General features: G+C 41.1%; 1 protein-coding gene across 1 annotated transcript in view; it reads right to left on the minus strand.

Annotated features, from left to right (window-relative positions):
* Positions 1-23,880, minus strand: part of ITPR1 (inositol 1,4,5-trisphosphate receptor type 1) — a 309,353-nt gene extending 285,473 nt beyond the window's left edge. Inside the window, 3 exon segments of the mRNA XM_030568211.1 lie at positions 5,453-5,523; positions 9,234-9,341; positions 23,852-23,880. Coding sequence (XP_030424071.1) covers positions 5,453-5,523; positions 9,234-9,341; positions 23,852-23,853 — 181 coding nt within the window. The 5' untranslated portion in view covers positions 23,854-23,880.
* Between the last annotated feature and the right edge of the window lie 4,077 nt (positions 23,881-27,957).

Consider the following 27,957-nt stretch of genomic DNA (forward strand, 5'->3'; position numbering starts at 1 on the left):
CTACACAGAGAATCCTTCAAAAAAGTAACTAGTTCTAAGGGCCATTTTCATGTAGGGAGTGTGGTGTTAGTGCTTAATGATACTTATGAGGTATTTATTATAAAAAGACTTGTGTGAAGTAGTTACATCAGCAAACAGATTATACATGTAACTGAACCATTACGCACATCAAAAGCGAAATATATTCTAAAAGTTGTGAAGTCAAAGCTATGTATCAGAATAACAAAGGTAAAGTCGCCATGTCGACAACGGAGCTTTCAGAGCACACTACATGTGACTAATTGTCATCTACGCAGCAAGAGTTTTTAATCCTGAAATACTGATAGCTAAGTGAAAGCAGAAGGGCCAAATTCAGCCACTGGATATACACATGCATTTTCTCTTGATTTCTGTAAAAGTCACGCATGCATATCCAAGCAGAGAATTTGGACTTCGGCATCTCTTTACAACTACTTCTAATATAGCAGTAAAGATATCTTTGTAAGTTTACCTTTGACCACAGAAGCTCAAGCAGGTTTCTGCACTTATAAAGAGCATCAGCCATCAAAGTGAAATCCACAGTCATGTTTCTGACATCTCCCACTGAGAAGGTGAATTTTAAGTATTAACCAACATCTGCACAGCTCAAAGCACAGCTCATTTGAAAGCAGATTCTCACACAAAGTTGTAAAGCAGCTTACAACATGTAAACATTTTCTGTTTGTGAAGACATGCTATCAGCTAAATCACTGGGCTTTGATTACCTGGGATCCTACTCTAATGGAAACCTAGAATGTAATTAATGACATTCACTTACTTCTAGCACGGCTTTCTGAATGCCCTCACAAGTCAAGCTAAAATTAGACTTCAGCATATTCATAATCTCTTCTTTTAAGTCTCATGGAGAGTAGGCCTCATTACAGCCTACCAGATCCCACCTAATGCTATGCTCCAGCAAGTACCATGTGAAATCACTGTCACACATTCAATTACAACACAGAATACAGAGTGCACAGTGCTCACTTTATATTTTTTATTACAAATATTTGCACTGTAAAAAAACAAACACAACTTGTTTTGTCTTAGCAACTGGCTGAACAAGATGTAGGACTGAGTGGACCTGTAGGCTCTAAAGTTTTACATTGTTTTGTTTGAGTGCAGTTATGTAAAAAAATACTACATTTGTAAGTTGCACTTTCATGATAAAGAGATTGCACTACAGTATTTGTATGAGGTGAATTGAAAAATATTATTTTGTTAATCTTTTTTTACAGTGCAAATATTTGTAACAAATATAAAGTGAGCACTACCCTTTGCTTTCTGCATTGTAATTGAAATCAATATATTTCAATAGTAGGAAAAGTATCCAAAATATTTATAATAAATATAAATTAGTATTCTATTATTCTTTAACAGTACAATTAAAACTTGTGATTAAGAACAATTAATTTTTTTAAATCGTTTGATAGTCCTAGTTTTAGAACATGTGAGAGACCAGAGACCTTGTTGGGGACTGGACCCAGCCCATAGGTTGAGGGTATCTGTGCTATCTACCTGTTTTAGTCCCAATGCTATCCAGAGGAATTTTGCAATATTTTAGCTGGAGGGAAAAGCTGGAGGACAAAGGTTATGTTTACGTGGCATCCAGGGATATGATTTGCAGCTCAGGCAGACATACTCACACTAACTGTAGTCTAGCTAGCTCGTTAAAAATAGCAGTAAGGATGCCATGGAGCAGTCTTCAGTGCCAGCCACACAAGGGAGTACATATCAGCGGGACGGGGGGTGGCACGCAAGCTTGTGCAGCCCACACCGCAGAGTCCTCACAGCTATTTTTTAGTGAGGTAGATAGAGTACAGCCAGCATGGATATGTCTAAGAGAACTGCCACTCGTACCATAGCTGTCACCCTAAGACCCTCTCAATACCAATTGGCAGTGGGCCCGTTGTTCTGTGAATTTCCATCAGACTGGACACACTTAAAACACATAACTGTCATAGTATTTAGGTGTAATCTGTAAAGAGTGCCCTATCAAATGAAAACTGGTGACACACTGGTCAAAAATATCATGGTGTGACATAAGTACAGACAGTGTGCACAGAATTAGGTGTGTGTGTGCTGGAAATATGTTCCTAAAGTGTGTTTTGGGGGCAGACTGTATAAACACATTTGTCCTAGACAAAGTAGTATTGATTTGCATGTTTCTATAGCATAAATGGAGCACAGGGATGTCAGAGACGATGGGTAGTTCATTTGCATCTGAGGTAAACATCAGTTACCAGGAGGATGAACACACTGCCTGGCATCAGCACCCTGGAGAAAACCATATGTTGAGCCCCAGGGAAGTGGGGGTCAGCCTGACTCTTGAGACAAAGACTACCAACCTTGGAGAATATAAAGGCGAAGCAAAAGGGCATCTTGTATCCATCACTACGGGAACAAAGAGGTCAACACTGATCCCCAACTATGTAAGGTGGTGACGCTGAAAAGTAACTGTAGGTGAGAAAACTGCTCTAGACAAAGCTCGACACCTGCTAAGGTTAGACGTAGTCTCTTAGAAGAATGTTATACTTCTGTTTTATTTGTAACCAATTTCTATTATCTCGGCATAGAATCACTTTGAACTTGTTCTGGCTTTATTATAAATCCCTCTCAGTGCTATTCTGTTAAGTGAAGAGTGCACTCTTGGCTGTGCCTGCAGGCTGGTGTGTATTCTGTCTCTTTGGAGACAACGAATTTGGTATTTCTGTGGGAGCCCAGTGACAAGTGTGGATGCAGCAGGGGAACACTTCAGGAGAGTTCAGGAACTGAAGTACACCAAGAGTTAGCCTCCAAGGCAAAGTTAGGATTGGCAAAGTCCTGAAGAGTTTGTTGGGCTGGCTAATGGACTGGAGCTTCAGGGAGCTGAAGAACAGTTTAGCAGCAGTAAATCTCTCTCACTGAGGCAGAGGGGTAACAAGGCAGCTTACAGTTCAGGATGCCCTGAGCCTCAAGTTTAACCAGCCTAAACTCTGGGACTAGATAGTGCCACCAGTGCAGAGTTCAGGAGAGCCCTTCTTTAGAGATGTTAAAATATATCAAATCACCTGCTATTTAAAGAACCTGTAAGTTTAAGTGGTGTCTGTGTCTCTTCAGCCAAAGTTTCTCCTGTTGTGCAACTACAGCCCTTGGTTTGCTGTTGCCCTCCACTCAAGAGAAGGTTGAATTTTTCTAGTGTCTGCGTACAGCGTAGATTGTAAAGTATCAGTGTCCCTTATGCTGGGATTCTCGCTTTTGTCATTAAGACACTGGACTGACACTCAGGAGACCTGGATTGAACTCCTAGCTCTGCCATCCAATTCTTGCATGACCGCAGGCAAGTAACTTGCTCCCTCTGTGCCTCTATTTACAATCTATACATGACGAAATACTTCCCTACTGCACAGAAGGTGGTGAAGTCAACCTGAAATGCTCCAATGTAGTGGTGATGGAGGCCATATAAAAATACATCGGCAAAGAGGTGTTACACACTTTTAAGATCTTTTTGGGGAATTAACATATAAAGAACATCGTGCTAAGATTTTATATTTTCCATTGCCATTAACTGTTAAAGGAAAGAACATATAGGCTTCCCTGTGAAGTCTTAGGTGAAATTGCTTCTACACAGGTTGAAACGATTGTCAGATTATTCATTTCTCCCTTAATACTTTACAAGCAACCTCCAAACATAATGTTTTAAATGATTGACGAATGTGTGGTAGCTACTTGTACCTACTTGTAGTCACTAAGCTACATGAGTAATAATTGTCTTTCTATTCTTCCTCTCACCTTTCCTGGCTCTTCCTAGTCAAGTCTGTTCTTTTTCCTCAGTCTTTTACGCTAAGATCAAAATTTGTTTAGCATCATATATTCCAGTTCATGAGACAACATCCAGAACAACAGCACTCCACTTTCCTTGACTAATTTAACATTGAGTGCTAAAACTACTCTAGACCATTTTTTCCAGCATAGTCAATGCGTTGCATATAAGTACACCGATTAGCCATTTAGTATTAAAGCACCCAGGAAAAAAAGAGCACTTTACAGTGATCTAACAGCAATAACTCATTTATCCCAATTCCCTTTTTACAGGCTGTTTTTAATTAATGTGATCTCATCAGTGTTCTGAATTATAAGGGAAGAAAAACTGCAGCCTGTCATAAAAGCCAGACAGCAATGGAGAGGGTGCATGACTTTTCAAATGAGCTGATCACCTGCAGCTCTCAGATTTTCAGTGAGATTGTTGGCACTCCACACATCTCAAAAAATGATGTTCCAGACCTAAAGAGGGTAGCAAACACAAATTGAAGGCAGCGTGCTGCAGAATACACACAGTGAAGAGAGGGCAAACATTTTATACACCCTCTCTTTAACGAGCTTGCTTATTTTCTGTTTCTTAGCAGGGGTTGGGAGGCAATACAAGATAAATGAATCTTTTATTCTGTTTCTTTGAACTTCAGGCACTAAAAAATGAGTGGGGCACAGAGAATAAATTTAAGGAACTAACTGAGAATGGACCCACATTAATTTCTTCCCTTCCTATTCAAAAATTAGTTTAACAAGGAGAAGTCACTATGGTCTTCTTTTGCCACTCCTATCTAAGATTTGAAAGAGGAACGCTTTTACTCCATGTGACCAAGCATATCTTTCTTAGGGTTAATTTCATGGTGCAAGGCAGGAGGGCAAACAAATTTATTAGTACTTGGTGAGGTCAAAACAGGAGCTGTTGTGTCGAACCAGGTTCACTCCCTTTCGTTTTCTTTCCTAGGGTTACTTTCTGTCTATCCAATACTAAACCTATTTATGCTCTCTGTATGTCATAAAGGAGCCTAATTAAACATGGAGAAAAGGAAATGAAACAAACCTGTTTGCATCCTGTTTGCACCGATAAGAAAACCAGCCTAAACTAAACACACCCAAAATGAGTTCTTAAACCTATGCAAGCCAACTATTTGTGAAATAGGTGCTCAACACATAAAACAGCAATGTGTCTCCACACCATGAAAGACATTGGGACTAAGTTTAAGTCATCGCCAGTGGAAAGGACAGGTTCACAGGAAGATGCTAAATCCCCTACCGAAGGCCACTAGTAAAAAGGACTCTAAAACATGACATATGCAGCCATCGTTCTGAACCAGAGATATGGGATCTTTACATTATTAGGGTAATAAGTACACCAAGACCCCATTGTGCTAAGCGCTGCACAAACACAGAACAAAAGACAGTCCCTGCCCCAGAGAGCTTACAGTCTAAGTATAAAAGAAGAGGCAGCAGGCAGACACAGACAGAGGGAGGAGTACAAGAAAACTATGAGACAACATTAGTCAGCATGATAAGCGGGGGTACCAGCTCATCAGCAACCTAACACTTAACAAGTTCATTTGCAGACATCACAGCAAAGGTGAGTTTTAAAGAGAGATTTGAAAGAGGATCGTAAATAAACTTATAATCTTACCTCTGAATTTCTTGGGTGGGTTATTAAGATCACCTGCTTCCGGCTGCACAACACATCTATCGTCCACAAGGCTGCAAAGAAATGAGCAACTCAGGTAAGAGGTTTTTGCTTGCAACTACTACTTCCTAGGTACCAGACACAAAGTGGGTTGCTTTCAATGCTCAATCCTGCTGGCCGCTTCAATGGAGGACAGACAATTCCCAGAAACCAACTCATGCCAAATCTTTCTATGAAGCATGCAGCTAATTTGTTTGCATTGTCCAGAACCACACTGCTGACAGGTGGGACAATTAGTAAGTTATCACTCCTGCGTCTTCCTCATGTCCCCTCCTGGGGAAACACACAGACTGACCCATATTCCAATTAGATGAGCAAAGGCTAGACTGCAAATGTCACCTCTTGGACAGATACCACTGTTTGAGAATATGTAATAAACAAGGGCAGCAAACTAGGGGGAAAAATGATGAATGCATCAGATCACATATTACCCCCAGTGAAGCCTCAGTGTCCAAAAAGCCAGGAACTAACTACATTAGCATAGGGAAAAACACACTACCAAAAGAGAGAGGAAGGCATAATTGATGCATCCTTGCTTACCAGTCATCAAAAGGGAAAGGTTTCACCTTGGAGCCAGATAGCCAAATATACATTACTGAAAAGAACTGCCAGGGTCAGGTCAAAATTGGCTTAATTACAGATGAGTGGGGGGTTTTTTTGTTTGTTTTTTCAATAGTCCAGTGAAGGTTGGTACCAACAGAAGATCAATCTAACCTCCTCCTGCTTTACCAGGAAGGGGATAGAATTGGATAACTGCACCTGTAAGGCGTTCCATCAGAGAGTTCCAACAGAGAGCTTCTTCTCTGAGCGTGTACTGGCAAAGACATGGGGGCGTGTCTACTCCCAGGGAACGAAGGAAACAAGGTAAGTATATTGCTGTTACCTGGCACAAGTCTTATGCCTTGGACATATTTTAGACCATCTGGAACTATATTTTTGCTGAACACCTCTATTTTTCATATACAGTAAACAAATATTTTAAAGTATCTAGTTTGACTTTCTCAGCTCAAATTAAGATTTTTCCACTGACCTGTCAAAGAGGCCTTCAACATGTGCATAAAGCACAGTTCTCCCCAATGTCCTGAAGGTTTGGGACACTCCATTCTCATATAGTAACAGCTGGGAAAAACAGCCTGAGATCTACAATATGAGAACTGTTCTTTGTAGAGGCTGGTTGCATGCAGGGAATGTCTTTGAGACAACAATTATGGAAAATCATGAAGTTCATAGAAAATTAATTGATTCAAAAGGTGTTTACATGGACTTAAGGGAAGGTGAACTTCCTAGCTATACATGGTGGATCATCACAATAAAGAAAATAATTTTCTAGTGTGTGCAACACACAAGATGAGATTTATATACATAATAAAATAGTAATTAGAAAAATCAGATAACTGAATTTGGAAAATAGCATAAGGGAAGTTCTGATTAAGCGGTAAAGACATGTATTAAGCCAGAAAATCCTTCAAAGATAGATTTACTTGGATGGAACAGCATTAGGATTTATAACAGTATTTGTTTTCCATCCTTCTTTAACTGCATTCATAAGCCATCACACACAGCATAAATTGGAGTTTTGATAGCCTTATATCATAACAACTGAGGAAGGTTACACTGATTTTTTTCCTGAGCTGCTATAATTTTCTTCAGGTCAAACAGTAAGTGAACTATGGAACAAAGATAATTTGACTATGAAGGGATATTAAGATGCTAATACATTTCATGTTTCATATAGCAATTGGGATTTCTATTTCAAATCTGGCTCAGAGTACACACGACCATTTTACAGTACAATTACCTTAAAATATTGTGAATGAATTTGAAGCCATGGTGAAAGATAGCTAATCAGTAATGCCCTCAAAGCCATAGCCAATTGTTTATTGTGCACTGTATTTAATTAAAATGTACTGTCAAATCAACTTTCTGTTTTGTTTTTTTAAATGTTATTTACTCTTTGAGTTACTTAAACAGTAGAACAAAAACAGTTAAATATATTTTTCAATTAACTTCACCAATGTTCAGCAAGTAGTATTTGGCCAGTTATACAGCTGGTCGAATGCTGCAAAGACCATGAATCATATCTGATGATCACCTGGGAAATTTGTCAAATACGTTCGCCAAATACTATCCCACCAACCCTACTTACTACATGCTTTGCTTTTATCATACCTTCTTTCCCTTCTGGCAGCATCCCACATTTTCTTCTTTTTCCTATAATAGATCACGGTGCTTCTTCAGTGCCTGCTTCTTTCTCTCCCACTAGTTTCCCTTTCCCCCCCCAGTCGCATTCTCTACATCCTAGATTTTCCTAACTCCTTTCTTCTGAGTCCTTCCCACTGCCTCCCCATAACGTACTTATCTTTTCTGTCTTTTCAGTCATCTCCCTCCATCAGATGATTCCATGCACCCACATCCTCATATCTACTCAGGGTTCTAGAATAGCTGCTAGACTTTCTAACAGTTTGAGGACTAAATCTACAAGTTTGTCTGGGGCAACATCCAGGTAAGATGCCAACCATCACTAGCCGCTGGGAAGTGGGGAGAGGGGATGATGTCCCTTTCCCCTGCTCAGAAGCTTCATCTCTTACATGCATCTGGACAGTAGGAACTGAATTAATTTGCAGCCACTATCACTGCCTCACCCACCCCCAGGTCCCGATGACTGCTGGAAGGGAGAAGCAGTGTGTCTCTCTAGCCCTCATCCCACCTACCTTCCTGACTGTTACTTGACTGCTCAATCAGCATCCTGGTTGTCATGGTAAACTCTCTATCAGTTACTCTGCCCTGCCTCAGCATTCTGACTGCTGTAAAGAGAAGGTATCCGCTGTTACTCCTCTCCCAGCCTTTACTGCTTTGTCCAGTGAATAGCTCCAGAGCCAGTCTCTGATGTGACGAGCTGTCCTCAAGCAGCAGTAGAGTGAAATTAAACAGGTTTGTGTCATTTTTTAGTCAAAGCTTAGATTCTCCTGGAGTTCATGATACTCACCAGGGGAAAGCTTCCTTGCCCTAGAGGAGTGGCCCCCTAACACTTGTGGATTAAGGAAGCAGCCTGGACTGGTTTCTGAGAAGACTCGCTGAATGGTTACTCTACCAGGAAGCATGTAGTATGGTGTTTGTCAGGGTGGACAGGCCACCAAAGAAAGTGCACCAAGCAACAGGAGCAAGACAGGCAGGGCTACCGCTCCAGTTCTTGGAGATGCAGCCCAGCAGCAAAAAAAGTAAATACCCTTGAGCTGGAGAAGCGTGATGTTGTTTACATGAGAAATCTTAGGCATGTCGGAAGAGGTAGTACCAGTCATTAGCGGTAAATACTGGTACAGACGCGATTTGACCTACTCTTCTCTTTTAAAATGTCTACCTAAGCAGCCTTCCATCCTTCATCAGCAGATTATGCCAAGGAGCCTGCTCCTTCCCAAGCTCCTTCCTCACATCACTCCCCCCATAACTTCACTGTGACAGGCTCTTTGCCCATCCCATGGTAAAACCATACTATTTCCATTCCTATCCCCTCTGCCCTCTCAAGTGATAGCCCAAAGCAATAGAGCAGATACAAAGCTATTTTCAAAACATGACAAGTTTTTACAGAAGACTCCCCCAACTTATTCCATTATTTATGGGTGCAGGAAACACCCATATCCATTAGACTCAGGATTACTAGGTGAGCCTTGTCGGTCTTTTGCACAGCTAAGGGAATCTTTCAATGCAAGAGATCAGGTGACCTTACCCCAAGGTGCTGATAAATCCGTTTGTTGAGCCCTCTGCATATAGAGAGCAAATGTCTCCAATATGAAGGAAGCTTGACATCTTGTCAGACATTTCTGGCTTGTTGGCCCTAGGAAAAAAGAGAAGGAAAAGGAGTGTTAGTGTATTTACTAGGTAGAAGAATTCCCTGAGTAAAAGCCCCATAGACAACAAGCCAAAAAAACAAACAAAAAACCTAAAAAAAAATTCCAAGAGTGAACACTTGATGCAATTCCAAGAAAGTGCTGACTTTAAAGTGATAAAAGCACTAAAAAAAATACATGAGTCTAGTCACCATCTGGCCAGCTGAACAACTCTTTGATCTGGAGGTTGATGTATTGGAGACAGGAAGTTTGGATTGTAGTTTCTACAGTTGGAAGAGTATTTCCCAGCCCATGCTGCAGTGAAAACTTCGATAGGTATCTCAGGGCAAAGACAACTTGAGCTCCACAGTGTCCCATTCAATGATTTTTGTTTACTCAGTTTATCACACAGATATTCACTTAAAAGATTCCATTCCAGGCACATTCTCACTAGGTGGAGAACGGGGTTAAAGAAAAGGAAGAAAGGAGCAGATGCCTTTAATTTAAGGAATTTTACTTACAGTATTGTTCTAAACCAGGAAAGATTTCTCTGTGTAAGCCAGTTGTGCTAGTTCCAGATCAGACTTAGTGCACTCAGGAGCAATTTGAGAGTGCCCTGGGATATAATGAAATGATGGTCAAAAGGAATTTTAATGTAAAAGTATTAGCATGGTTTCTAAGCATTTTTGTCAGCTCAATCACTATATGGAAGTAGCTACCATCTTAACAGAAATACAACATTTATGAAGACATTGTGGGAAATGTTACTGTAGCTGTTTGGCAGCAGATTCTCCATGCAACAATCTAAAGATTCCAACTGTGGTTTTCCAGGAGTCTAAGTGATAAAACAGACTTTAAAATATACACTTAACAGAGAAGTCAACCCCCTATGAAATGAAATTCAATTCTGTGCAAAAGTGCCAAAACAATCATAATCATGTTTAAGAGACAGTCACTCAGTGTTGCTGACTCTCATCATTTTACTCCCAGGTCTCAGATACCTGGTGTTTTCTTCTTAAAGATCAGGCCCCTGGATTCATGCCATTATGTGAGAGTCTGAGCTGTTACTTTCAAAAAATGAAGGCCCATTTCTAACCCATGTGGCATAGGTGCTGGAACTAGGGATGCAGGAGGTGCTGCCGCACTCCCTATCTTGAAATGGTTTCCATCGTAGATAGAGTTTACAGTTTGGATCAATAGCCCTCGGCACCCCCACGATACAAATTGTTCCAGCATGCCTGCCTCACAGAAAAGAGTTTCAAAGTTCAAAAACCAGAGGGAAAATAAAAAAAAACTCTGAATTTAATATTTGTTCATATCTCATGAATTTTAGCCAGCCTGACAGTTGTTGGGTGGTGCCTGACTCATGGTTTTTCAACAGTTGGATCACTCTTGGATTAGTACCCTGAATAACAGATTTCAGAAAGAAGGTAGTAACACAGCTCTGCTGATTTATATGCCCTTGGAGCCTGATCCTGCGCTCTGGAATGCTTAATGGAGCTGTGCCCTGGTAAGGTGCTCAGGGTTGGGCCCTTAGTTTTAAAAGAACAAATAAAAATACTCCCAACTCTCACTAACCAGCAGTATTGTTCTTGAGAACTGATACGTAATAGGCACAGTAAAGTGATCCTCCTTCAGGAGGGAGAATTAAATAGCAGGAAATTATACTTATTACAGAGCACAGCCTTGACATTGTGAGTGGGATAAGCATTTCCATTTCACTGAACATTAACTTGTTTACTGCCAGAGGTAGAGTTCAAGCGTATTAAGTAAGGTCTGGGCTCAGCAAGCACAGAGTTAGGAACATTTGTGGAGGGGGGTGTACTAGCAACTGCTAGGCATAATATGAAGCAGTGACTCTAAACTGTGTTTTGTCTCCTAAAACACTGTAACCAACTATCCCTTTACCATGCTCCAAATCAAGGTTCTTGTCCCTTGAAGATACACTGTGATTTGCAGAATTAAAAATCAAAGTCAAGCACAGCTAAAAATCAAGGGGCCAAGTTCATAACTGATGTAAATTGTTCAACTCCTCAGAAGTCAATAAAGCTATGCCTGCTCATGGCAGCAGTGTGCTGGCTTAAGGCTCCTTCATCAACACTAACTCATACAGCCATAGCGTATACATGATGCATAGTCCATTCTTGTTTCTCTTCGCAGATGTGGAGCTTAATATTTTGAAGTTTTAAAACAGATATCCGAAAACATACATGATATGCAAAGTGGTTGAGTTAGCATCAGTAGAAATATTATCTTTCCCTTTTCCTCGGTTGGACTTCAATTGCAGACTTCAGCATTATGACAAGATTTCCAGATCTGGGTTCCTGAAGTCAGGCTCCCTAGTCCCTATGTAGGCATACACACATACATACCGGCACATACAATTAGGACCACTTTAATTTTACCGAGCAAAACACTGAAGTTAGCAGGAGCTGCAGATACTCAGCGCTACGGGGAGGAGGGGGACGGGAGGGGACAAAAAATCCGGCCACGTATTTCAGTCCTTAAATATGGATTTAGCAGCCTGACTTTATGTAGCCAGGGTTGAAAAACCATAGCCTTACTGTGTTGTAGTTTTGAGTATCCATACACACACACACACTAAAATTTTCAATTATTAAAACAAAAAAAAACCACATGTCCAGAGAAGACAACAGACTTGGGTAGCAGGAACTGGATAACACAGGACGTGAACTACTCTTCCCACGGCAGTGCACTAGTTATCTCCCTAGAGAAGAGGCCTTTAAGATCATTTTACTTTAGAAAAGCATCAATGTTCATCACAGCTGTACGCTGGAGAATGTAGAGGTCAAAACTGACTTCCAATAGAGACAACAAGAATGTCTTTCGCGGGCATCCAAAATATGAAAAATTGAAATCCCAGATGCTCTGTCCAAAGCCAGGCTTAAGAACAGGACAGTAGCTTTCAAACATACCTCTGGTATTATTCAGTCTTCCATATCAAAGAGTTTATATGTTTAAGGAAACTCAAATTTAACCATATTTACCCTTGACAAAGTAATTTATAACCATGGAGAGGGATTCAGGGAGTCTCTTATGAATAGACCTTTATCATCTGCCACTTCACTGAAGCTTTCATGAACTTTGCACACTAAATAACAAGGTCTTCACAACAGCCCAAATTTAACAGTGCAAGATCAGACCCTCCCTATCACTAAAAGGTGAGAAGGGAGAAGCTGATGAAATTGAACACTGTCTACTTATGTTACACTCTTGTATAACTAAGGACTACCAAATAACGTGTATGACATTGAACTTAAATATGTGCTCACAATTTCTTAGATTGGACAGTACTGAAGAACATGCTGAACTGGCAGGTGGAATGATGGATTAAATTATCCAACAGGCCTTCCCATATCTAAGATTTACAGGTAATGAGAAAAATTACTGAGTGAGTTTAGTTTGCTTCCAGCTAGTTAGTTTCCTGATCTGACAGAGGCTTATGAACAGCTACAAAAAAACAAGCATCTCCTGACTGATTAGGCATTTGTGTTTCAAGAAGAATGAAAATGATTAGCTACCAGGAAATGAGCTTCCAACCTCCCCCCAGCCCCTTTGAATCAAAGAGCACAAACTTATATTTGGATTCACTGGAAATAGGGTTGTCAATTTATTTAAACAAAACAACAAACAACAAAACACACACACACACACCCCATAAAGCCAAGATTTCCAAAGCATAGATAGGAACTTTGGGTGTCCAACTTGAGACATCTTAAAGGGGCCTTGATTTTCAGAAAGTTATCAGCACTCACCCTCTGAGTAAAGCCTCTTTAAACTGTCTCAAAACAGGCACCCAGAAGTTGTGGCACTTAATAATTGCTTTTGGATGTCTTGGTCCAGATTCATATCACACTTAGACCACACTTTCCTCTTGTGGCCAACATGTCCAATGTCTCAGGTGTCCTGTGTCCAGGTCCACAAGAAAACCCTTCCTCATCACATATAAATGGAATAGTTCAAGATGCATATTAGACATCATAAAATATGTTTGTACAGTTCTGTAAGGGGGGAGGAACTCCTGCACACATGAACAATAACTAGTTTTTGTGGTTAAAAGTATAAATGCTTTTCAACTCAAAAAGCAATTAGGCTACTGTAAACAGAACTGTTTGGCAATTTGTTTATTTTAGATATGCATGTGCCAACTGAGTAATCAACTAATGCTGTACACAAAAACTAGTTTAAAACACACACACACCCCTACCCCTTCTCCTGGGAACAAGTAGAATCAGAGTCTTTTAACAGTGATCCCCCTGCCCCCCCCCACCACCACACAAAATTCTGGATAAGAGAAGAGAAAAAAAAGTTACCTGAAGACATCAGAAAAAGAACATGGCAGGCACCAGGTAATGAAACAATATATTCCTAGTGTTTAAGATGAAGATTAAAACAAAGATTCTTTCTGGGTTCAGCTGCTGGATTTCAATAATGAAATCCAATCATAAGGCACTACCAGCAGTTTGGCAGTTGTAACATTCAGAGCCCTGAGCTATGTTGAAAGCACCAAAGGCCCAGAAGGAGCCAACATAGTAAGGTACAAACAAAAATCCCATTTCCTCTGAACCTGCATTCACATGCTTAACTCAAGGTAGAAGTAACAACCGCAGCATCAATATGGAACTTAAAAAATAAAGACGCTCTTTTCCTCCTAATTATAAGGATTTAATTTAGACCTAAATATTACATCTGGGCTGAAAGAGAGGAAGTTTTAAAGATGAACTTTCCAGTTTTTAAAAGTTAGGCATGAAACATGGACATAGACTATTAGGTAGAATATTTTTTTTGACACACATCCTTAAAAATTTTAAACTTTTTTTTTCAAAAGAATTCCTTAGCAACATTTGACTTAGGCCACGTCTACACTAGAACTTACATAGGCAAAACTTTTGTTGCTCAGGTGTGTGGAGGAGGGAAGACACCCTCTGGCCAGCACAGTTACCGCTGCTCATTGAGTTGTTTTTATTATGCTGACAGGAGAGCTCTCTCTCTCTCCCCTCGGCACAGAGTGTTCGCGTAGCTGCGTTTACAGCAGCACAGCTGTAAACCTATAAGTGCAGTCATGACCTTAAACGTTACTAGTTATCAATTCAATTAGAGATTTGGACCTAAAACCCCCCTTTAATTGTCTCTTTAAATATGTTTTATTTGAAATGTGTATTGTTCATTAGGCAAGAATTAAGTTTCACTCTCTCTTAGAAGTTGCCTTGAAATAATTAAATGCAGAAAGCTGTTTCAGCCTCACGAGAATTCCAAAGCACTGGTTTGCAGGTCATTTTACAGTTCTATAGCATTATTGTTCTAAGGTAATGGACCTGAAAATACCAGTTAGCTGAATCCAGACAGTAAATTAATCTGTACAGGAACTCCCTGTTCTCCTCGAAGTTTCAGTTCGCCCTTCTACCTGTCCCCTGGCTATAGAGTACATAGCTGAACTTCAGCCTGTAATGCAAGATGTAGTACCATGGAGCAGAGTGCGCTACATTCTTACTGAGCAGTGGAATACGGGACTGACCCTTCAATTGTCCACAAAAAAAAAGGCTCTTAACAGTGGCAGAAAACTTCCTTGCAATTATTTGTCCAAACTTTCATCAAAGAGATACATGGAGCACTTTCAACTGCTTATGCAAATGTTGCCGATTACCTTGTGCATACTGTCACTATAGACTGGCCTTTCTAGACAAAGCTCAGAAAAACTGTAAAATTCAGACATAAAAATGATCACCCTGAACACAAGGTTCTGCAAACAGGGTTAAACATTTAACTCTTGCATTGCCAATACCACTTCTATAACCTTGCGCAACTAAAGGATGAAACTCTGCCATGATCCCACTGGCTTCAAGGAGATGTCTCATAGGACTGGACCTAAAGATCGGATTCAAAGCAAATCATAGCCCCTTGACCTCAAAAGACTGTAGCAAATGGAGTATAAATCTGATGCTTTGTGATTCAAGCTCTCAGAGGCTTTCACGAATCTTCCTATGCAAGTGCAATTCCTAACAATTGAACTAGAACAATACAGTGTGTGGGGCCAAAGTGAGAAGTATCTGCTACCTTAAGGAGATGTCTGTTTAAAAAAATATTAAGAAAAGGAGAGGGCAAATGATTTAGAAGCATTTGTACCATTTGATTCTTCTCATTTTCACTCCTGTTTAGAAGTCTCAGTTGTAAAAGTGATGGAGCCATCAAACTAGTGGTGTAAATTTGCTTTCCCTGAATAAGAAGCAGCATCTGGGCTGCTCCAAATCCCCACATTGCTGGTGATTTGCCATCCTCCTCCTCTAACATTGTAACACCAAAAGGGCTTTTCACAGTATTTTACAGATACCTAATCTCTCATGTTTACCTTGTGTGGTATTTTAAATACTTGAACCTACATCTAAAAATCCTTTTCATAAAATAAATAAAATCAAACAAGCCTCTTTGGTGGTGGTTTTATTTCCAGCAATTGGGTTGGATTGGCGGGGGGACGGGGGGAGAGAGAGAGAAAAAATACAGGAGCCCTAATCTTTCAAAGAGACAGTTCCAGCAATGTTTCTTTTGAGCTAAAAACCTACTTGCTGTGCCATGCACGCCAGTGAGCCTTTCATTTCACTATTACGATAATTGAGCAATAGAGAGCACATCAAAAGTAACTAGAAATTGGCAATTTTAGTTGCATCATTGCTGAAATAGGGTAAGCACTTCACGGAGCGTTTTTGCTGTCTTTTTCACTACTTACATAGTTTAACTAGATAAGATTAGAGTCCTAAACTATACTTAACTGTGTAGGCTTTATTCCATTAGACAGGCCAAGTAATCTGGAGTGGAAGTTCATGTTTTACCTTAGTTTCTGATGGAAGAAAGTTTGAGTTTCCATTGGGGAAAAGAAAGGCAAAGTGAAAAATAACTATAGCATTAAAATCATCCAACATCTAAAGGATGGATCATTGTCTGTGCCCAGAATCCTATAACTTTGCAATGATGAGGCTATAACTTGGACCAAAGAAGCACCCAGGGCCTGATTCAAAGCCCAAAGTCAAAAGGAGTCTATTGACCTTTGTGATATTGTCTTTGGATCAGTCCCCAACATTCTGAATCAGTCCCTATGGCACATCTAGCTTTTCTGAAATGGACACCGAGAGCTGACATTTCTCATCTTTGTTCTGAAAAGGTTGGTTCCTTCACTCCCTCTCTCACCAGGAGCTGCGAGGAAGAGATTAGTAAGAATTCCATTCTGCACTGAAAACAGCTAAGGAAAGGAGGGGTAAGGAAGAGGAGGGTGTGCTTATTCACCAGGGTTTTTTTTGTTTTTTCTTTTTAAAATAACTGCTCTTTTTTTGGGGGGGGGGGTCAGAACTAAAAAAAAAAAAAAGTTTTCATTTATAAGCTCCAGGTCTGGCACATATGAAAACATTTTGTTCTTAAAGTTCAAAGATGCTTCACACATGTTTGCATTCTACATGGAAAGATTAAATGTGCAGAGCTCACGGTAACACGATATAAGCTGATACCTCTTGACTGTCATGCATTTCCATGCATTGAGCAGCCATCCATAGCCTCTTGACTTGACTGGCACTCAAAGTCCACATTAGAGTCAATTTTTGCACTAGCTCAAATATATGCTTTCTGTAGGCAGAGCTGGCAGCATTGGGATCCAACATACCTGCGGAGCTAGGTCCAGCCACTGTGTCTTACACACTTTCAAAGGACATTAGAAGGGGTCAAGGAGTAGTCAGCTTTCCTGATAAGGCTTTGTACTGCAGAATTAGACATGTAGATATTTGAGTGATTACATATTAAACGATATCAACTCCGGATAACTATCTAGTGTATGATTTCACCTTCCGCCTACTGCAGTCATCTCTGTCCAGGAGTCTGTTCACTGCAGAACAATTGCCATTTGGCAAGGCAGCTTTTGAGAAAGACAACACATTGCACCTTCAGGAAATTACTTTTCCCTCTCCCCCTTATTATTTGCACTGAAGTCGGGGACTGTCCTGAAAAACTTGCAATCTAACCCAACAAGACAGAGGATGTGAAGGGAAACAAAGGCACAGAGAAGGGATATGATTTGCTCAAGGTCACACAGCAGGTCAGTGTCAGAGCCAGGATTAAAAAGCCAGGTCTCCTGACTCCCACCTCAGAGCCCTGAGCTCTAGATCACACTGCCTTGATTTTTTTCATTAAGGTAAAAACAGTGTCCTTGAGGGCTTGTCTACATTGTGCAGTTTAGAGCAACCAGGTTGTGTTGACACAGCCTTGTCGCTAAAAGTCAGCGGGTGTAAACACTCTTTGTCAGTACTTTGTTGGCACTTCCACCGACAAAATACTTCCAGCCCTGCAAGCAGCATTAGCTTTGTCAGCCGGACAGCGCTCCTGCTAACAAAGCCGCGTTCACATTGCCACTTGTGTGGGCAAAACTTTTGTCTTTCATGGGGAGGGGGGCGTTAAGTACCCGTGAAAGTCAAAAGGTTTGTCGACCACTTCGCGGTGTAGACATAGGCTTCAGATTGAAGCCTATCAGTCAGCAGCTCGGTCTCACCCTTTTCTTGAAGCAAAGAAATTAAAAACAAGAATCTAAGTTGATACAGGGTATGGCATTGGCAGGTATTTTTCATGCACAAAAGTGAGGAAGTTTCAGTATGCTGAATTTACGTAGTTTATCAATTGAATATTATACTTTACCAATGGTATCATACAGATGCTGGAGATCTTTACAAAAAGAGACAAGACATTTAATCATCTTACTGACGTAAACCCAAATAAGTCTTCTCACACTGGCAAGAAAACCTCTGTTACACCCTTTCCTTTTCTTTATCTGCACCCCTTTCTCAGTTTGCCAAGCCCAGCCTAGTTAGAAGGGATGTACAATGTGTCAAACAGCAATGTGGATTATCTGTTCCTCTTACAGAAAAACAAGGCTGAAAGTCAAGCCATGGTAACAATGCGTGAAGTAGAACTTATGTTTTGATAGGTCAGTTTGAATATCAATTTGGATGGCTACTGTAAGAAATGCAACTAGAAGACTTTATTGACAGACATCTGTGGAAGGCTCAAAGGAAAGAATCCCCATTAAAGGGACACCTATCGGGCTAAAAATCATTTTAAAACTTTTGGACCAAGTATGTCCTGACAGTGTCTCTTTAATTCTATTAAGAGTAAGAAGTGTTTAGTAAAGTCGATACCTACTGGCTCTAACACAGAAGGGAGAAAGCAGCTTAGATGCCTCAAAGCACACAATGTTATCCAGAGTATTTTAAAATTAAAAGAAGAGAGTTGGACTATGCCAAGGGAACCAGAGGCAGCCATTGTGGCAGGTGACAAAAAACCTGCTGTATACTGTCTACTGGGGCTTGGCCAAAGGAGAAAGCTGGCCAGCGAGGGGAGCAAAAAGTAGGGCAGTTTCTAATCTCACCCTCTCTATACATCTAAACATCCACCAGTAATCTCTCCTCTTGACTTTCCCCCCATCCCCAAATCCTGAGCTCATTGGTACCTCACATGATCTAAGTTCTGTGGTAAATATGATACCTGCTGAACGTACACAACCTCTAACATCCAAAACATGTTCCTTTTCTCCATAACAAACCCGACAATCCCTTATGCCCCTTGCTTCAACTCATCTCACCTTACTTGCCAATACTTCCATCATTCTGATCTCCTACTCCACCCTGCCCTGCTCCCCACTGCCTCCTTTCCCTTCAAATGCACCTCATTGTGGAAGCTCTGGTCCTTCTGGCAGCTCTTGCGTCTAGCTTTGGGATCTGGTACAGCTGGACAGCTCCTTGCAGCTTTGGGTCCTCACTGGCAATGCACTTGACTCTTTTCTTCCACTAGTAGCTCTCTTCCTGCTGAAGGCTTTGTAGTCTTCTCTGTCTTCTCGAGCTGCAGCAGCCACTAGGGAAGGTGAAACTTACTGCTTCTCTTTTATAGATGCTTCTGCTGGCATCCAGGTTCTGCAATGAAGAGCCTGAATACCTATTAGAAAGAGCTGTAGGAGGAGGAGTCGCTAGTGCCACATGACTACCACATGCTCTGCAGAGCACCACTGGTAGCTAGTGAACCTACTTAAACAATTGCAAATATAAAAATAGCAATACCAGTTGAACTCTTTACAGTGAAGGCTCCAGTTCCTGTTTTGACTTGTACATGCTGGATTCCCACTGTACTCCAGGTTGTTGTTTTATAGAATGCAAGCCCGAGCTCTTCTTCTAAGCAAAGGTTCTTCCAGATACCCCACCAACTTAGCTCATAATGAGCATTAGCAGCAGAATCTGCTTAACCTTTGCCATCTGAACAGTGACCAAGCACCATCAAGTTATTTAAATAAGATAAGTTCAGGCATCTCTAAGCCAAGAATCACTAGCCTATTAATATAACTAGCACCACACCTGCAACCAGAGCTATTTGACTTCAACAGAACATAAGGACATGTTTATACAAAACCAATGACAGGTTCATCATCACATCTCTTCTGAAATTCAGAGAGTTTTATTGAGTTCTAGATGCAATAGTGCAGAATCTAAAAATCTACACCATCAGCATTTTACTAGTATTTCTATTAAACTGTAGTAAATGAAATCTCAGATAAAAAAAAAAAGGCAGTGGCTATTTCTTGGTATGCTGTGGTCATCTGTATTCCTCTAGATGCTCACACACAAAAATTACTTAGTTCTGGCTGCAGGCTTGCACCAGGCTGGATGAAGACGACAAAAGGAACTGTTTAAGTTCTCACTCTAGTACATAGTTTATTTCAAAAGCAGTAGATTCATGTAATTTCTTAACTCAGACAGTGTCTTCATTTTGGCCCCCTCTCTCTTCTCGGAGCAGTTTACTGTTCTTTGATGTTCTGTTCCATAAGATGGTCCATGAGGTATAAGCATTTAATTTTCTACAACAGTCTACATATTAATGTAGCTGCATCCTGGTCTACAACCACAACTGCTGTGAACTGTAAACAAGATAACTAGAACAGCATTCTTTCAAAGCACAGTTTCTGATGCATTTGCCTCTTGCACAAGAGAAACATTGCCTAGACTTACAGTGACATCTCATTTGCAAAGCATTTGTCCACTGAAGGGAAATTAGTTTGATTGTAACTTTTGATGGGCTCAAACCAAAACCACAGATCTGAAAATTCTGAAATACCGAAGAGTTCAGAATCCAGAGATGAATTTTGCAGCTTCATCCCAGCTCTAATTGCAGCTCCTATATCTGCTTGTATTAACTTCATTTTTCCCCATACGAATTTGTCTCTTAAAAGGCACTAGCTAGGCAGTTGAGGCAGCTGAAGCTACAGAACAGGTGCAGAACACCTCTCCATGATGCCCTGACAAGATGCCTCAACCCTGAAATAGAGGCAGCCACCTGTGAAGTTGAGAAGGGAGTTCTCTCTCTCTATGACCAGTCAATCCTCATCCTCTGCTGAGACTGCAAACTAAGTGCCAGTTGTGCCGGTGGTTTATAGTGACCCCCACCAGTCCACTGGGAACTAGACTAATGTCACCAAAGATCCACTCTGAGTTACTGCTCTTCAGACAGGATTTGACCTAGCAACCTAGAGGTAAGGTCCACTTTCTTCCCAATCCTCCATCTACCAATCCCCAATTCAGTTAGTACCCAGTTAGCATACACTACAATGTACGCTACCATCTAAGACGGCTCTAGGCATTGGTCATAGACTCAGCCTCCATCTCCTCAGCCACACATAAGTGATTCAACACAAGAGTACAGAAAAAGCTTCAGCCAAAAAGAATAATCAAGGCTAATGAGTTTGACAGCTCATTTCAGCAGCAACAAACGCCAGCCAACCTTCTCTAAAGAATGGTCTTTAATACCCATGTACAATAGGGACTCTAATCAGGTTTCATAAGATCTTCCTTGCAAAAGTGTTGAGAATTAACATTATGCCTGTATAAAAATGATGGGAACGTTGAACTTCGAAAATGATGGTGCTGTTGGCATGTTACATAGTTGTAGACATCTCTGCTTTCCATAAGTTCATCTGGTGAAACTGTCTTTCCTCCCTCTCACCCACATAGCCTTTAATAATGAACACCAGCTGGAGTAGCTGATACAGTACAAGCATTAGCATCGCTCTACTTCCCATGGGATCTCAAGATACCTCCTGCCCTTAAAATGTAGCTGAACCAATATTTACATTTATAGGACACCTTTCATCCCACAGGATCCCAGGGTGCTTTGCAAATCAGTACATCAATTATACCTATGAAGCTCATGTCACTCTCTGAGGTGCAGCCTCCTCTGGGGTGAGACTGAAGCCAGTATACAACGCTGTATGCTAATTTTAGGCAGAAAAGGAAGAAAGTTGTGTTCAACTGAAGCTGCTGTGGGAGACACTTTAGATATGAGAGACAACATGATCTAGCAGCTCAAATCCCAGTCTATTGCCCTGACTTCTGGATTTTATAACGTTTGGCAAGTCACTTTACTTATCTGTGCCTCCATTTCCCTTCCCATTCTGGTTCGTCAGCTCTTCAAGACAGGGATTGTTTCATATGATGTGTTTGTATGGTGTCTAGAACAATTGTGCCCAAATCTCAGTTGGGGCCTCTAGATTCTATTGTAATACAAAATAAATAAATAATAATCATAAGCAGCAGCAGGTAGATCAGCCAGCTTGGAATTGTGCTAGCACCCCTCTGCTTACACGAAGTGACTATACATGGCAGGCACTTCCACGGCTATTCCTCCCACATTCCCATTCTGTTTGATGAATCAGGACCACCCTTATTTAAAAGCAACCGCCACCATCACCAAACACCTACTACAATAGCAAACATCACATCATACAGTAGAGCTACTTCGGTATCTGTGGCTATCACCCTAGAACATAGGTTCTCAACCCTTCTTCCTTCTGAGGCCCCCATCAACATGCTATAAAAACTCCATGGCCCATGTGTGCCACAACAACTGTTTTTTTCTGCATATAAAAGCCAGGGCCAGCATTAGGGATAGCAAACAGGGCAATTGTCTGCCCACACAAAGCTACATTGCTCAGGCTTTGACAGGGTTCAGGGCACCGGGCTTCAGATCCATGCAGTGGGGTTTCAGCTTTACGCTCTGGGCCCCAGCGAGTCTACCGTTGGCCCTGCTTGGTGGACCTCCTGAAGTCTGCTCCCATACCCCTGTTTGAGAATCACTGCCCTAGAATAATAGAGTATTTCTGAGAAATTACAAGGTGAAGTGATGAATTCACTGCCAACACCACTTGCTATGCTCTTTTCAACTCTATATGTTCTTTGCAATGCCCTACTTTGCTCATGGGATTTGAAGGGATCTCGATCCCAAGTGCTATAGATAAGACTGGCAGATTCCTTCATGTTTATGCCCACAGGCCATAATTGCAAGTCACGACACTCCACTTACTAGTCTCAATGCACCCTTGCCATGGAATTGAGTTTGCCCAAGGACAGCATGACCTTGTCAACCAGAAGCATGCCTCCAGCCTTAGTTACTTAAGACACCCACTGACATTATTATTTTAGAGCTCTCTTTCACTCTCCATTGATGGTATTTTTAAAAAGATACCATTTCCCACACTTTGTCTTCTGTTTGCCTTGGAAACATGACAGGAGACAATCTTACTATTTACTTCATCAGCATCAGAAGAGTCAAGATAGCTCCGTGTTTCAATAGTTATTGACTACTGTTGCACAGCAGCCACAAAACAAGACCCCCCAAACCAGTTTTTAATCTCAATGAAAGAACAGTGCATTTAACAGAAAAAAAACTATTTTTCAAACTGGATTATTCACCCAAGAGAGAACCTATTAGAAATAGGTCAGATTTTGAATGTAACCAAGTAGATAGTCATCCTTTAACATCTTGTTCTGAACAAGACTTGAGTAGTTTTCTCAATCATAATCTGCCCCCTTTTCTATTTCACATGCATGGATTTCCACATATACAAACCCCTTTCCAAGCCCAGTTTTCTATTGAGCTGAACTTTAATGTTGATATTTTCTTTGACAAGAAGTGCAATTTACAGAGTGCCTCGTCACGCCAAACCTTTCAATGGGAGCCGTAGCACCAATTGTCAGTAGTGGTCAGGCTAGTATTAGGTCACCAGCTCTGCACTATGAGCACAACAGCTCAACACATTATCTGTCAGATTAACAGAAGCAAAACAATTTATACTTGTAATAATGGTGACATTTTAGACAATTTACAGAAAATCGTTCAGGTTCTATGTATCTCTAAATTAGTTTAGAGCAAAGTGGGGCCTTAAACAATGGACAGGGCCTCTATAACTTATGCAAGAGAACCATTTCCGTAAACCTTAAGAGTTCAATCTTGTAGCCTTTATTCACACAAGTATGCAAGATTGGGCATTCAGATTGTAGGCTCTTTGGGGCAAGAGTTACGCCATTTAGTTGTCTGTGAAGTGCACATTCATGCGGCTGCCTAAGCAAAAACAATGGGTGGGGGGGGGAGAGAAGTTTGTTCAATATGCTCTGAGCAGAGATTTAAGAGATCATGACGGAATACCAACATTTAACAAACACGCTTGCTATGCCCAACTACTGAAGCCAAGCAATGCCTGAATTTAGGGAGCCGCAGCTTTGTTGTGATTGAGCGTGTATTAGCAGTTCCTCCTTTTCGGATTTGTTACTACACATTCCACTCGATGTTGACTACACAAATCCAGGCTGTTGGACTGTGTGACAAAAGATACATTAGATGCAACAACTGGAACAGTTTTGTTTTCAACATTATTCCTATCTGGAGCCAGATTCTGTCCCCAAATATATGAAGATAAATCCCACAGAGATCAGTAAGAGCATATACAGGTTTGTGCATGTATCAGAGGGAAGAGCCTGCCAGCTAAACCTAATTGCTGCAATAAGAGGACTGTTACATACATAATATTTTATAGGAAAGGCCCCTTACTTCCTCCTGTTAAACCACAAGCTATTGCATTATGCCAGCTGTAACATATTTACACATTCAAATAAATGAACTATACGAGACTTAAAAAAAAAACAACCATATTAAAAAATGTACAAGGCAACTAGCAATAATTAGACTTTTATCAACAGGATGCAAACAGCACAGAGCTGTGAAGCACTTAACTTTTTTTTTTTTTTTAAATATAGTCCAGTTATTGTAGTCCAGGAAACAGCTAAATATTTAGACTGTTAGACTAGTTACCAAACCCTCAGAAATATCCACCCACAATTGCCCAGATTTTGACCATTTAAGAATAAGATCTATAGCCAAGTCTGCAACAGCATTCACTTGTATTTACATAATACAAACATCCCTATAATTATGTTTCAAGTTTTTTTTTTTTTTAAAACAGCTAGGAAAAGTTTAACTAACATGCACACACTCCTTAAACCATCATTGCAGAGGCCCAAGTGTCACTCATATTTGAGTGACATCTAGAACAACAAGTTACTGTTGTCTAATGACTTTCAGATTTTAGAAGGAATAAACCCCAACAATCAGACATAGCTTGCACATCTTAAACTAAACTGTGTTATTCAGAACAAATATTTCAATACAACTTTAAAGTAGCAATTGTTTAATCACATAAAATGGTTTTCTGGTATTCACAAACTGCAATTTTATCCGCTAATCAGGGGGCTGGGAAGCAGAAACTCTGGAGTTCCAAGCCTGTCTTTGCCACTGACCCCCTCTTCAACCCTGTGCAAATCACTTCACTTCTGTGTCTCAGTTTCTACATTTATGAAATGCAGCTAGTAATAATACAATACACCTGAGAGGTAAACCAGTATGTTTTATATAAATGGCAAATAGTAAACAACAGTGCTGCCTTTCAACACTACAGCTGCCCTGCATTCCAGGTATGTATTTAAGTGCTTTTTTTGGTTTGGTTTTTATAAGCTAATGTTTTAAGGATGCTCAGGCACACTGGCCCTCAACTCCTGCCATCTTTTCTCCAGCCTAAAAGGATTGGACACAGCACGTCTCCATTATCCATATACCTCTAAACCAAGGGAAAGCATCACCTCTTGGGAGCAATGCACTCCTTTCTCCTCACTGATGGGACTGGGTGTACTTTTTGGGACCAGTGTTAGCTGCCCATGTTGCCAAGTGCCCATGCCCACCTGTCAGGTCAGGCTGAATGATTGGCCCTGCAGCACTCCCAAGCTGGGAAGCAAAGAGCAGATATCATGACCAGAACTCTTTAACCTCTGTGACAGATGGGTTAACTTGCTAAAAATTAAAGAAGTTAAAATCAGGAAGATAAACACATTTCCACATGCTGCTACACATGAACAGAAGGTAATTTTCAGCCTGCAGCTGCTCAACCTGATTTTCAAAATATCAAAAGCACTCAGACTAATCACTTAACCTCTTAAACACATATTTTCTGCAAGACTAGTTAAGAAGTTTGCTACCCAATGCCAACTTGCATAAGGACCTGTAGCCACCTAAAAAAAGTAATCTGAATGTATCCAGATCCACTAGCCATTGCATTAAGCAGCAGTTTACAAAACACCACTCTATAGTCCAGACACCTGACTACACTGGTTTACCGCTATTCCCTATTACCACCACACTTTCCTTCACCCTTCTAAAGCTCCCTTTTAATACCCATGTCTCTCTCTCTCTGTATACAAATACACATACGCATACACACTTCCCCAACCCTGCCGCTTTATATGCAACAGGAGACATGAAGTTGGCTTCTTGTCCATTTAAACCCATCGTCTCCAAGGTAGACTGATGGATTGCTTTCCCCACCCCCAAAACTATTTCCTGCTGCTGCACAGTCCCAAACTTGGCGGGGGAGGGGGGGGGTTGCTATCTGATCAGTTACTACTTCTATTCCAGCCCCCAGGCTGATCAGAGGACATGTAACAGCGCAGGATTGAAGCCTGCCATGAAAGCGAGGGGGGAATACAAAGCTGCAGCCCTAGTCAGAGCCGCTTCATGGGTCTCCCACGAGAAAGTTCAGCTGCCCCAGCCTAGGTCACTCCCTTGCAACCTGCCCCTGGTTTACCTGCTCGCACAAGGGGCTCCGCCTGCCTGGATGCTGCAGCAAGGAGAGGGTTAGCAGTCGTTTTGTAATCCCATGTTCCCGAGGCAGCCCTGCTGCTTTCTGCTAGGGATGGAGGCTGACGAGGGTTAATCTCAGCCCACAACTAAGCTCAGCAGCACATCCACATGGTTACTGCACTTAAAAGCCGCTCCGCGGCTGCTTAAATACGCCCGAGCGGCTACCTGGGTAATGTAGTCCCGGGCGGGCTCAGGACGCCACCCAGTGCCAGGGACAGAGGCGGAAAAGCCGCACTACAACTCCCAGCAAGCCCCCGCGCTGCGCCGCTTCTAGAGACTTTGCAAGGGGAAAACGTTACTCCGTGTCAGATCAAAGGAATCTCTTGTAAATGCACGGTGGAGTCAAGAGCGCTTTCCCGAGCTGCCATTGGCTGAGCTGCCCCCTCCAGCGTGCGGTCCAAAGACTCCCTCCCTGCCAAGGAAAGAAAAAGAGGAATCGAATTTAGGCTATTCACCCTGAAAATACATGTTCCGGTCTCTGTTTCTTTGGGATGCTTCTACTGGAACTTGGTTTGGGGCTTTCTAGCATGGACGTTTCTATTGGCTGTCACATCCCATTTGAACTCTCATCACGGTAGCCAAGAATTTCAAACATCTGTGACATAAAAATGCACTGTTGTGGGAAAAAGGATTAAGGCACAGAAAATATAGTTAAGCCCAAGGCTCTGCAGAGCTTTAGCTAGAGGTTCACAGTGGGAAAGTATGTAATAACAGCTCCAAAGAATGGAATGACGGCAGAAAAACAATCATAGCTTAATAATGTTAGATGGGCCAAAGAAACCACAAGAAAATCAAATGTGAGAAAAATAAATATGAAACAAATTCAAGGATTTAACAGAGCCTGGAAAGAGTAAAGGATTTATCGGTTGTGCTTAAACTGTTAAACTTAACTGTTATTGACAGGGGCATCTCAAAGTTATATTACACAGTATGTTGGCTGCAATTCATTCACTGGCATTAATCTCAAGAAAGCACTTCCCCTTCTTTGCCCTCCCCACCACAAGTACAGCATTAGACAAAAGCCACGGATCATTTCATAGCTGTTACCCATTTGCTTGGTTGTTTTCACCTTCCTCTAAAGCAGCCAGTATTTGCCCACTACTGGAGAAAGGACACCAATGTTGATGAGCTAGCAGTCTGCTTATGACAATATGACAATCCAGTGTTTGCTATTTTATCAATATATGGATTCTTCATAAAAAAACACGTCTGTACCAGTCATCATTATTGCTACTGAGCTGAACATGTACAAGTCAAGGTACAGAGCTCTGATGCTTATGCACAAGTCAAGGAATAGATAAAAGCGCTCTGAATTTTTTGTTTTTTCTGGGGGAGGGTAGAACTCATTACCCAATATTGGAAGGATAACTACGCATTCTCCTAGTGAATTCTATCCATTCAAACCAAAAATCTGTCAATGAGTGCTTCCTGAATGAGCAGTTTCTTGTTTATTTTTCTTCATCACTAACTTTGCACAGCTATAAAGATGGATTTTCCCCTAACTAAGAGCCCTACAAAACTTACCCTAGGATCTGAAAAGTAAGGTCTGTTCTTTCTGGTTTGTATAGC

Source organism: Gopherus evgoodei, chromosome 7 (genome assembly GCF_007399415.2).
Source record: "Gopherus evgoodei ecotype Sinaloan lineage chromosome 7, rGopEvg1_v1.p, whole genome shotgun sequence".
NCBI lineage: Eukaryota > Metazoa > Chordata > Testudines > Testudinidae > Gopherus > Gopherus evgoodei.